Raw genomic sequence first — 12,110 nt, 5'->3', positions numbered from 1 at the left:
GCCCCGCGCCGGCCGCGCGCCTGCCCACCCGCCCCCCCCACCCCCACCCCCCCGCGCCCCTCCCGCGTGGGCTCGTCCGCAGCGCCGCGAGCGGGCGGCGGGAGGAACCACCCGCCGGGGAGGGGGGGGGGAGCGGAGGCACCGGCAGGTGCGCGCGGCCGGCCAGGGCCAGCTCCCCCCGCAACGAGCCCGGGCTGGGGGCACCGGCACTGTGACAGTGTGACAGGGTGACAGGGTGACAGTGTCACCAGGCTGTGGGTATGGGCACCCTGGCACTGTGACAGTGGGACAGGGTGACTGTGTCACTGGGCTGTGGGCAAGGGCACTGTGGCACTGTGACAGTGTGACAGTGTCACTGGGCTGTGGGTATGGGCACCCTGGCACTGTGACAGTGGGACAGGGTGACAGGGTGACAGTGTCACTGGGCTGTGGATATGGGCGCTATGACAGTGTGACAGTGTCACTGGGCTGTGGGCATGGGCACTGTGACAGTGTGACAGTGTGACAGTGTGACAGTGTGACAGTGTCACCGGGCTGTGGGTACGGGCACTGTGACAGGGTGACAGCCACTGTCACTGAACTGTGGGTATGGGCACCACAGACAGCCCCATTCTATGGCCATGGTCACCAGTGCCATGGCTGGGGACAGTGAGCTGTGGTTGGGGACACCACGGTACTGTGGCACAAGAGGCCCCATGGCTGATCACAGGGACCTTCAGCTGAGAGCAGAGGGGAAGGTTTGGCAGCCGCTCGTCACTGTTCCACACCCACAGCTGGTGCGAGAAAAGGGAAGTGAAGATGGACAGGGCAGAAGCTCTTGCTTTCCTCATGCAGTAAAGGAGGCCCCCAGATCTGCCAGGGGACTGCAGGAGGCCAAGCCCCCATCCTGCTCCCTCCCCATGGACAGCAGGAAGGAGGAAAAAGAAGAGCCTTAGAGGGAAACCCTCAATTACTGGGAAGGGAGTTCCCCCCTCGGCTCCAGGACCATCTCCTGAGTTAGTTTTCCCAGCACCGTGGTGATGATCCCGGTTCCATAGATACCGATGCCATGACAACTCTGACATCATCCGTGCTTGGGACGGGAGCTGCAGGAACGTCGCAGGGAGGAGTACGCATGCGGAGCTGTGGGGCCGGGGGCTTCTCCTGGCTCCCCCACCAGCTCTCCTCCCACCTGCTGTCCCTGCAGCTCCATCTCCCCCTGCAGGGACCAGCATCGCTGCCACATCACAGGGGGTACCTGTGACCAGGTGTGCTCAGCCCCTCAATCACACAGCTGTGACACAGCCAAGCATTCCCCATTTCCAGCTCGGCCCCGTTTCCAGCTCCTTCTGGCCTGTCAGTCTGTTCCCTCTGGCAGGTGGGAGCAGGATTTAACTGTTGGAGCTCACGGTGATGCCACGCAGCTTTTCTCAATTACAGGTGAGTCATCATCTCTCCAGGTCTGTTTCTGAGTCCCAGCAGGAAGAGCAGAACCCAGCCTGTCATCCCTCAGTGCCACCAGCTCAGCAGACACCACATTGTACTGTGCACGCCCGAAATGGCTCCGGAGAGAATGGCGGGTTGGGCCCTCCTGCTCTCCTCTGGCAGGGTGTCTCATGGAGCTGGCCAGGCACTGCGCCCCCGTGCCAAGAGCATCACTGCCAGCTCATCCCTGAATGGCAGGGCAGGAACAAAGGCCAAATTAACTGGAAGGGATTACCCCAGGTGGGGTTTTCAATCAGTTTCGGCAGTTTAGAAGCAGCTGTTCCAGCATCCTCAAAAATCAGCTTCATGCTCTGAGAACAAACCATCCCAAATCCATCAGCCCCGAATCAGGTACGATGGCAAGGGCTGCTCTGCTCCCTGAGGCTGCCCAGTGCCAGGGAGGCAGCATGTTCCCAGGGCTACTGCACAGGGAATCACCTGGACCTCTGGGATCTGCTCCTGGTTTTCCCATGATGTTGGGAAGGGCACTTCAGTTCTCCCTCTTTCTAACATTCTTGCCCAGCCCATCTGTCCCAGCTGGGACAGGGATATTTCACACAATGCAAAGCACAAGGGACCAGGACCCTGCCTGAACCTTTCAGATGTTACTGGAGAAGAAATCATCACCGTTTCCAGACAAAAACGTGGCTTATACACTTCCAGGCATGACCATGGTGCACCAGGCAAGGTCCCTACTGATATCCCTGCTCCTGAACTTCTCCCCTTTCTTCGAGGTTCACCCCTGCAACTTTTGCTGTGTGCAGGATCTGTACAATCATTTCTCGCGTCATGGGGTGCCAGTTTTCTTCCCCTGCCACAGCACAGATAAAGCTCAGGAGGCATCACCAGCCCCCACACAAACTGCCTTTTCTATTTCACTTCCTATTGCTGCAAATCAACGGATACACAGAGTCAGCCAATAACAGGGAAGAATATTGCACCTTCAGCATTTTCCCCATCAAATGGAGAGCAGCAGCATTTGGAAATGGCACTTTCCAGAGCATCAGTTCAGTTTGAACAAGTTCTGGCTGCATTTACCACTCCCCCTGGATTTCAGTGGCAGGGAACAAACAGCAGCACACAGACTAGTGCCTGTGATCTGTCCGTGTTCCGATTTTACAGGAGTTTAATTAAAGGTATGGATTTGCCTCTTGCTTCTTGTGGTCACACTGACTTCTTAACCTTTGTTTCCATCACAAAAAAGCAACCAGGTTTTACTCAGGGGTAAATACACGGACATGACAACCTGGAGGAGACAAGGTGGGGGGCTTTCTCCTTCTTCCAAACCTGTTCATGTCAGCCCCACCCACAGCCAAGGGCTGGGATTGGGACCTGGCCCATAAGAAGCTGAATAATGGACAAGACCAGTTAATCTGTTTTCTTTAGCAGGACCAAAGGAATTCTCTCTGTGGCAGTGGGATGTTCCTGATTTGGCAGGCAAAACAGTCAGACACATTTTCTACTTAAGAGCTCTGAAATAAAAAAGTTGTAGAACTCTGGAATGCTTTGGCTTGGAAAGGGACCCTAAAGATTATCTCATTCCAACCCCCTGCCATGGGCAGGGACACCTTCCACTAGCCCAGGTTGCTCCAAGCCCCGTCCAGGGGGGAACAGTGATGGGAAACTGCCCTGTCCTCAGAGCAGCTCTGACAAGGTGCTGGGAGTGCAGCTGCTTTGGCTCAGCAATCCCAGTGTGCAGGACACAGTGCCAGCCCCACGGGAGCCACCCAGGCTCCGGCCACGTTCCCAGCCCACCAACTCCAGCAGCTCCCCGAGGTCTGGCCCGGCCCTGGCACGGGCGTGGGCAGGAAAACAGCTTGTCCTTCACATTCCCTGGGCAGCAGGCTTGAAGTAGCACTTTGATATATATGTTCGTTTAGTTGTTGCTCCGAAATGCTTTGCTTGTCATTCACTGGAGCCTGGCTGGTGCTGCTTTCAGCCATTAGAAAAACCAGAGCTGATGGAAATGTTGAGAGGAGCTTAGAAATCCAGAGTGCCCTGGTGAGCAACACCTTACCTCACTGTCACTGGAAAGCTCCTGAAGCCTTCCATCCTAAGAGATCCAAAAATATCTGGAGGATCACTTCTGAGCTGGTTACTCATCCACTTGGGAAGCAGAGCCGTTTCTCAGGTGGGACCCAGCCTTTACTGTGCAAGTATAAACCCAGGAGAAGTGTGCTTAAAAAATGTGTGGAAAGCTTTGCTAACTGAACTTTGGGCTAACAGAACTCAGTGGATTGAGGTAGCCCTGGTTTTGAACAGGAGAGCTGATATCTTAGTGCTTGCATAAAACCCAAACTGAACAAAACCCCAGGGAGTTTCAAAATGTCTCAGTGGTGCAACTGTGACACTGGTGACAACACCCTGGCCCTGCCTGTGCACTCCACGGCTCATCAACTCGGCATTTGCTTCTTCTCCACATATCCCACAGACTCAAAAGGTTGGGGGTTTTTGGCAAACCAGCAACCTGATCTGATTCAGCCACTGCTCACCACCCTGGGAGGAGCTGGGAAAGGGGAATAGGATCCCTTGGGGGTTTCCAGACTGGCCTCCTTGGGAATACACCAGTCCCCTCACACAGGGCCTGACCAACCAAGCTGATATTGGTGTTTGTCACCTGCTCCCTGCAGGGGTGGCACGAGGGGGGCAGAGCTGGCAGGTCCAAGGACACAGAGCAGCTCAAGCCGTGCTCAGACATGAAGAGCTTCCCCAGTGCTCATTTGAGCTCTCGATTTTGCTGCCAGAAGAGCTCTCCCAGCTCAGCCCTTCTGTCAGGGCCATTTCTGCTCGTGTGACAGCACAGAAAATAAAAATTTTCCTGGGGGAAAGAAGGCCCACAGTGTTTGTGGAATGAATGAGGGGTTTGCAGTGTTATACTGAAAACAAGAAAAGCTTAATTTCTTAGCTGAACATAACACTAACAGGTCCTCAGACTCACAAGAAGGATGTAACCTGATGTAAAGGAGATTTCTGGGATGGATGGAGCTGAGTGGTTTTATAACTGTGAATGCTCTCAGGCCCAGGGCTGTGCAGCACAAGCACATTAAAAGAGATTTTCATCTAAATAGGGAATACAGGCAAAGGCTGCTGAAACTCTATTTTTATCCCCACTTTGCAGAAGTGCAAGTGAAGTGACTTACCTGTGTCTAGCAAGAAGCTTGTGACTAAGAACTGAATTTCGATCTGTGGGGCTGAAGACCAGGCAGGAAACGTGCTGGAAACAGAATCCAGGGTTTTCCACGTGCAGATTTCAGCTGCAGGCAAAGAAATAACACAACCCTTACTTGTATATTATACACAACCCTTACTTAGGTAATTATACAAGAGGTTTGCACGGTAGTTTGAAAAGTATCTGAGGGTACCAAAACCTCCTCCCAAAATCACAGGAAAGGGATTAGGATGAGGTAAAACGTGGTATCTGGAGCAGTCTGTTCCAGAGAAGAGATGGGAAAGTCAAGGAAATACAAGGAAATACAAGGAAATAAAGGGAAATGCAATGAAATCCATCCTCTGTTGCCCTCTGCTGTTGGCCTGGTGAACTGTAAAGCAACTCTTCCCCGTGCAGCACATTGCAGCGACACACAGAAGCCACCGAACTGAGTGACAGCCAGCCTGGAATCAGCATAAACCTTCATGGAAACTTCCCTGTGGGATGTGCCAACCCAGGGCAGTGTCCCAGCTGATCCCAACACAGTTCAGGGTTCTAACTGCTGATTTCCCTCCATCCATTAGCTTTCCTTTGTTTTCCTTAGCTTTCCAAGGTCTGCTTTCCCTGTTTTATTATATTCCCTATTAGCCTACAAAGTCAAGAGTTGACTCCACACCACCCTGTTGGTTGTTCCTACTGAAGTGCTCAATCCTGACTGCACAAAATACTCCACTGCTCCTCTGCATCATTCAGGCATAAACCCTGAACAGCCAGGAATGGAAAAACAAATCAGTGGTGATGGGAAGGGGCAAAAAAACCCAACCCAAAATTTAAACCCTCCCCTCTCCAAACCTGTGAAACTCCAACAGGAAGAATCTCACACACTGCCTGGAACAGGCTGAGGCAAAAGACAAAGAAGCAAAGCAATTCTTGTCAATCTTACAGTAAACAGGAGACTGTGTACACCCAACACACTGCAGAGGAACAGCTAATCCCTGGAAAAATGTCAAAGGCACAGTGGTGCTTCTGCCAACATCTGCACTGCTACTTGCTCAGCAACTCTGCCTGTCATCCATGGAGGGGACGAGTCCCTCGTGGCTTCCTGCTCTTTGCTTTCTGAGAAAAAACGAGAAGGAAAAAATAAAAGTGAAGCCCAGCTGTGAATGCAAGCCATGGAAACAGCCAGGAATTTGGGAAGCTGCAAGATCAATCGGCTACCTGTCACACAGGAGCAGCTCCCCACGAGCCCCCCCGGGCAGCACCTGCTCCTGGCCGTGCTCCTCCTCACAGGGGCAGCTTCCCTTTCCCGGGAAATGGGATGGGATGTGTGTGGCTGTGCGGTGGAGATGACATGACAAATGTCCTGTGCCACCCTGCTCCAAATCTGCAAGATCTGAGCCGCTCCCAACTCCAACACTGCCCTGAACGCTGTCAGCAAGTCAAAAATCACGGGGATCCCATCAAAATTCCCACATTAAACCAAACTCTGACCTGACAGACCTGGTGTACAAAATCCCTGAATTTTTGTAGCTTCTTGGCCCGCAGAGAATTCCATCAGTTCAGCAGAACAACAGAAAAGGACCAGGAGCAGCCCCACCTTGCCTGATTAATGCACACAGAATCACAGAACCTCACCTGAGCCATCAAGCTATAATATAACAGTATATATCTAAACATATAAATATATGGAAATATAGAACTGGAATATGTTGGCATGCAGAGGTTAGACACACCAGCACAGTATAATCCCTTTTCCTACCATCCCATGCAGTAGGAACCAGGAATGAACTTGTTCGCTTTATTATCTTTACATCAACAGGAAATATAATTTGAATACAGAGATTTTTAAAACTAGATTTAATCAAGTGCATTTAGAGAATTCACTATTTTCTGTACATGGGTACAAGTATCTCCAGTGGAAATTCCTTACCTAAAACTTGTGGTACAAATGAGCAGCACAACAAATCCTCCCTCTCCCCAGACATTCAAGTCCCCAGAGCTGAGAATATGCCTGAGAAATGTGTAAGTCAAAGCTCTTCTGCCAAGCTAAAAACAGGAGAGAACAGAGTGCAAGCACAGATTTTATCAAATGGCCACTTAGCAAAGAGAGAAAGTGCCCTAAAAACATCCTGGCAGCCACAGCTGGTGGCCTCATTTTTGGGAAGCATTTGCTAGAGATGCCAACTTCAGTGTTAAGGCTCTGCCCCACCCCTGCCAGGACAGGACACGCTTTTCCTCCCGCTCACCTCTCCCACCTCCCTGACCCACTCAAGGTGACCAAAACTGTGTGTTGCCACAGCTGCTCCCCCTGGTTTAGAGCAGGATTCACACTCTTTTTCCTCTCTTCACTCCTAGTAAGTGCTTTTTTGTTGGTCCCCTCCCCACTAGCGGATACCGATGTGCTTCATTTTTGGGGACTGAGTCTACTATCAAAAACACAAAAATCTTGGCTGGGATTTATTTGTTCCAAAAACCTCAGCATGCTGAGAGGAAAATTTTCTGAGCAATTCTAATAAACTGAGCGATACCTTCAATCACAAGACAGATCTCACACTTCCTGCAGTACCTTATCATCGGTTTGGCTGGGGTTGTGTTTAGGGACGTTCCAACATAAAAGAGTTCAGGAATCATCAGTCCATAAAATGTCCCATCTTCTTTTAACAGGTCTGACTTGAAAGGGCTTGCCTGTGCCATAAAAAACATTAAAATGTGTTTCCAAAGTTGTTACTGGTTTTCTAACCACTGAGCGGCCCCACACACAGGCGTGAGGAGCAAAGTCCCAGATAAGAGCTGTCATCACTCCAATTACAGCAGCACCATTAACATTTCCAGTTAACGCTCGACAGGAATGCAGGGGTAAAGTTACAGGTGTGCTGGGGGGCATGAAATAAGGAAGCTCAGTAAAATGTGCAAGAAAACCTCAGCAGGAAGCACAGACGGAAAAAAAAAAACCTGCTGTTGTCAGGGTTTGTGCAAACTCCTCACGGCCAGAAGCGCAGGAAGGGATGAGATCACGACCTACGTGAGGAACTTGAAATGATTTGGACTCTGCAGGTGTCTCCTTTTAGAAAGGCCTGTGTTTTATGCACTGTGGGGTAACTGGTTTATAACGTTACTTCCCTGGAATCTGACATTCCCACTTACCAACACAGGGCTGGAGCACAGCTGACTCAGGAAAATACAGAGGGTTTGGGTTCTGGCCAGTTCCCAGAGAGGAATCCCCCCGAGGGGCTCCTGTGAGTCCCCTCTGCAATAAAGACCACACAAAGCTGACATCACAGTCCTCAGCAGCACTCAGGTACTCCTGGGGGCTTGCAAAGTCCTTTTCTAGAGAGATTTTTAGCTGGGGATTACACCAGAGTATGCGCCAGGCCAGCAAGTCCCAATCAAGAATTTAATCTCAGAGTAATTAAAGCTGACTATGCTTCATCACAGACATCAGTCTCGAGCTATTTTCATGCCAGACAAAGGTTCACAGCAGAAACAAAGAGGTTATTTGCTTTAAGAATAAGTAGTTCAGTAGAACTTATCACAAAATCACTTCTGGATCCAAAGAAAATTAGCAATTCATTTAAAACATCTGAATTTCCCCCTACTGATACTTTGTTCCGTTTCTCAGATGAGGAGATGCTTTAGTTTCCCTTTCTGCCATGGCCTCTTACACGATAAACTGAAACACAAAACCAAAATGGGAAATCTGGGCTCCATGATTTTAGAATTTAAATTAAATGTGCCTGCCCTCAGGCCTTTTATCAAAGGAAGTGGATCCAAGATTAACAACAAACACTGGAGTTTCTGGAAAGAGAGATCTGAGGGTACAGCCTTGGCACTAAACCCAGCATGAGTTTTCTCTATCAGAACAGAAATGAAAATCACAATTAATCAGATGCATTTTCTAAAACATGAGGGTAATGCCTGCAGAGAACACAACTGTGTTCAGGGAAAATGAATCCTAAGCAAATGCCCCTAAAATAAGGAAATGTCATCATGAAAAGGTCTCCACGAGTTTCTCAGTGACTCAATCTCACAGGTTTCTGGCAACTCCTGCGCCAAACGTAAGGCCTCAGTCCCTCAGGTAATACATTAGTGTGATCATGTACCAAAATATCGTTAGGATAAGCTTTCTTAATCTCCTTTCACCTTGCAGTCCGTCACACACACACACAAACACAGTCCCTGACTCTCCTGTCTCCCTGCAGTGCCCTGACAAGGGTTGGATTGGTCTGTTGGGTTCCCAAGGCGGTTTTTTCAGGTTAATCACAGCTCCCGTCCTTCCAGCCATCCCGCCAGCGCTCATCCACACGGGAGCAGTCAAATTCAGATTTCCCCAGTTTCCTGTTCACTTCATTATGAAGAAGGCACAGCCACTGGGAGAAGTTACTCCTGGTGCTCGTGTCGGGTTGATTTGTCCGTAATCTGCAAGAGGAAACAAATGTTACTTCTTTATAGCCACCAAAATCAGTACCCACAGCAGGCATGGAGTCCCAGAGAGAACCCAGAGAGAGCACAGTAATTATCACTAAATATCCACAGAATACTGACAGCAGCAGCTTGGCTTCATTCACTGCCCGGTCCTGGCAACTGGAAAAGCCACAGACAACCCAACAGCACGAGGACAAGTGTTTGTTTTTTGACTAAGTGTGCCTGTGATTGATGCAATAATGGAAGAAACCAGTTCAGGTAGCTACAAACCCCAAATGCAGGAAGAGCTGCTGGTATGCAAAATAGCTGCTGCGGCCCAGCATTTCTGGCAAGCCCCTCCAGCACAAAAATCTGCTGAGGACGCCCACTTCTCCCTCAGGAACCCAGAAACGCCACTGAGGACATTCACCTCTCCATCAGGAACCCAAAAAACCCACTGAGGACATTCACCTCTCCATCAGGAACCCAAAAACGCCACTGAGGACACCCACCTCTCCCTCAGGAACCCAAAAACGCCACTGAGGACATTCACCTCTCCATCAGGAACCCAAAAAACCCACTGAGGACACTCACCTTTCCCTCAGTTCCTCAAAAACCTGCTGAGGGCACTCACCTCTCCCTCAGGTCCTCGGCGCAGTGCTCGCAGGGGTAGAACTTGGAGAAGAGGTTGATGAAGTCCCTCATCTCCCTCTGCTGGGTCCCGGAGGGCCGGTCGGGGTAGTAGGCGGCCATGGTGTGCAGGAAGGCCCAGGTGCTGCGGCCCAGCTGCTCACTGTCCAGGGGACAGTCCGGAGGGGGCTCCTTCTCCTCTGCGACCGCCAGCTCCTGGAGAGGGAGAGGGGGTTGTGAGGGGACACCGGGGTTTGGTGGGGAAACAGCCCCTCTGCGCTGGGTGGGAAGGTGGGATGGGGGAACAGGTCCTTCACACCCTCACTGGGGACATGGCAGAGCCCCCCTCAAACTCTCAGAGAAGCTCAGACTCTCAAACTCTGAATCGAATCTCCTTCACACCCTCGGGGGGGGGGGGTGTGGGGTGTGTGACACGGCAGAGCCCCCTCACACCCTCACTGGGGACATGACAGAGCCTCCTCTCACCGTTAGTGGGCACAAGAGCAGAGCTCTCCCCACACCTGAGGAGAAGATGGACATCCCCTTCACACTCCCACTGAGGAGAACCCTGTCCCCGGCCCCTTCACACCCTGAGGGGGACACGCAGCCCCACCACACTTGAAGGGGCAGGATGAAGGACTCAGAGGGCTCTGCAGGGGCTGGGGGCCGCCAGCCGCCCGCGGGGTGCCTGGGGAGGCTCCCCCCGTCCCGCCCGCTCCTCACCGCGCCGCCCGGGGCCGCCTGCTTCCTCTGCTCGCGGAGCCAGCTCTTGAAATCCGTGCAGGCTCGGCACGGCTTCTTGGGCGGCTCCCCCGCCGCGCTGCCCGCCGCGCCGTGAGAGGCGGCGAAGGGGAAGGGGAAGGATCCGCTGTCCGTGCCCGGGAACGCCGCGGAGCCCCGGCCAGGGCGGCCCTCACCGGGCGCCGCCATGTTGGCGCGCGGTGCAGCACGGGCCGGGGCGGCGCCATTGGCGCCCGGGCACCCTGAGGGGCCCTCCCAGGTCCGCGCCAGAGGGCCTGTTTGTGTGGGGGTTTTTTTGTTGGTTTTGGTTTGGTTTGGTTTTTTTACCAAAACAGCAGCAAACTTTGTGTTTAAATATTGTGTTTGAGGAGAACACAGGGGGACTTCTTTCCTATGAGCCTCCCGCCTCTACTTTTCCGCTTTTCCCCTCACGTCGCCCCTCAGGAGTGGCGGGGCTGCGTGTCCCCCTCAGGGGGTGCAGAGGGCTCTGCCATGGCCCCGCCGGCGCTGTGAGGGGACCTCAGCCATTGTTCCTCCCCTCAGGGTGAAATGGGATGGGATAGGGTTCTCCTCAGTGGAAGTGTAAAAGGGGTCTTCATGTTCTCCCCCTCAGTGTGGCGGGGGCCTGCCCTTGTCCCCCCTGAAGGTGCCAAGGACCAGTTCCTCCCATCTTGCCCTCCCAACTGAGCACAAAAATACGTACAAATATATATGTGTGTGCGTGTATATCTATGTATATAGGGGATCTGGAGCATCTCATGAGGAGAGACTGCAGGAGCTGGGCCTGGTTAGCGTGGAGAAGAGAAGGCTGAGAGGGGATCCCGTCAATCCATACAAATGTCTCCAAGGGGGGTCAGAGGATGGTGCCAGACTCTGCTCGGTGGTGCCAGTGACAGGACGAGGAGCGATGGCCACAAACTAAAACACGAGTTCCACCTCAGCAGGAGGAAAACTTCTCTCCCTGGAGGGTGGCAGAGCACTGGAACAGCTGCCCAGGGGGGTTGTGGAATCTCCCTCTCTGGAGACATTCCAGCCCCAGCTGGACAGTCCCTGTGTCACCTGCTGCAGGTGACCCTGCCTGGGCAGGGGGTTGGACTGGGTGATGCCCAGAGCTCTTCCAACCCCAACTACCCTGGGACTCTGTAGTACGTACATATTGTGTGTGGCAGAGCTCTCCTACGTGCCCGTGGCACCTCGGCGTTATCTCCAGCACAGTCATACAATCAACAGAGTGATTTAATGAACAAACAAGTTGCTAACTCGATTCCGAGTCGTGCACCTCTATCGGAACACGCCCGTGCGGAATCGTGCATGTTTTTAACACCTGTCACGTGCTTGTAAATCTGTATTGAGGAAGGATTTTCCTCTTTCCCAGAGCCCTCCTGCATGTCACCCCAGGGCAGGCACGTCGACCTGAGCCCTGGCCTGTGGCTGGGAGGGGTTGGGCTGCTCAGGGTGAAGGAGAACCCGGTCCTGGCCCCAGAGCTTCGGTCTAGAGTGGACATTTGGCAGCTTTCCTTCTATTCCCAGAGAGACACAGGCTTGTGAGCACAGGGGGATGGTGACCCAGCTCCTGGGAGATGGTCTGGCACCCATCACGCTCCAGAACTGGGTCTCTCCAGTTGGAAAGGTTAATAAAAGCACTTTCTTTTTTCCTTATCCCATAGTCTGGCAGATGTGACCACATGCAGCACATCCTGCATCCAGCCCCTGAGACAAAGTGGCC

General features: G+C 52.4%; 1 protein-coding gene across 1 annotated transcript; it reads right to left on the bottom strand.

The window, feature by feature from the left end:
- Positions 1 to 6,396: 6,396 nt before the first annotated feature.
- On the bottom strand, positions 6,397 to 10,575 carry GFER (growth factor, augmenter of liver regeneration). Its single transcript, XM_027897268.1, has 3 exons — positions 10,367 to 10,575; positions 9,648 to 9,859; positions 6,397 to 9,028 (listed from the first exon to the last, which is right to left on the bottom strand). The coding sequence occupies exons 1-3, from the start codon at positions 10,571 to 10,573 to the stop codon at positions 8,866 to 8,868; spliced, it is 582 nt and encodes a 193-aa protein (XP_027753069.1). The 5' UTR covers positions 10,574 to 10,575; the 3' UTR covers positions 6,397 to 8,865.
- Positions 10,576 to 12,110: the final 1,535 nt, after the last annotated feature.

This window comes from Empidonax traillii, unplaced genomic scaffold (assembly GCF_003031625.1).
Source record: "Empidonax traillii isolate 1590-97213 ecotype Southwest subspecies unplaced genomic scaffold, ASM303162v1 scaffold534:size827195, whole genome shotgun sequence".
Classification (NCBI taxonomy): domain Eukaryota; kingdom Metazoa; phylum Chordata; class Aves; order Passeriformes; family Tyrannidae; genus Empidonax; species Empidonax traillii.
Note: the sequence above shows the minus strand (reverse complement) of the source record. Positions and strands in the feature narration are given on the sequence as shown.

Coding starts and splice junctions, on each gene's coding strand:
- GFER (XM_027897268.1), bottom strand. CDS start 10,573: ATGGCGGCGCCCGGTGAGGGCCGCCCTGGCCGGGGCTCCGCGGCGTTC. Junction 9,860..10,366: donor AGGCGGCCCCGGGCGGCGCG/GTGAGGAGCGGG, acceptor CTCCCTCTCCAG/GAGCTGGCGGTCGCAGAGGA. Junction 9,029..9,647: donor GCCGAGGACCTGAGGGAGAG/GTGAGTGCCCTC, acceptor TTCCTCTTGCAG/ATTACGGACAAATCAACCCG.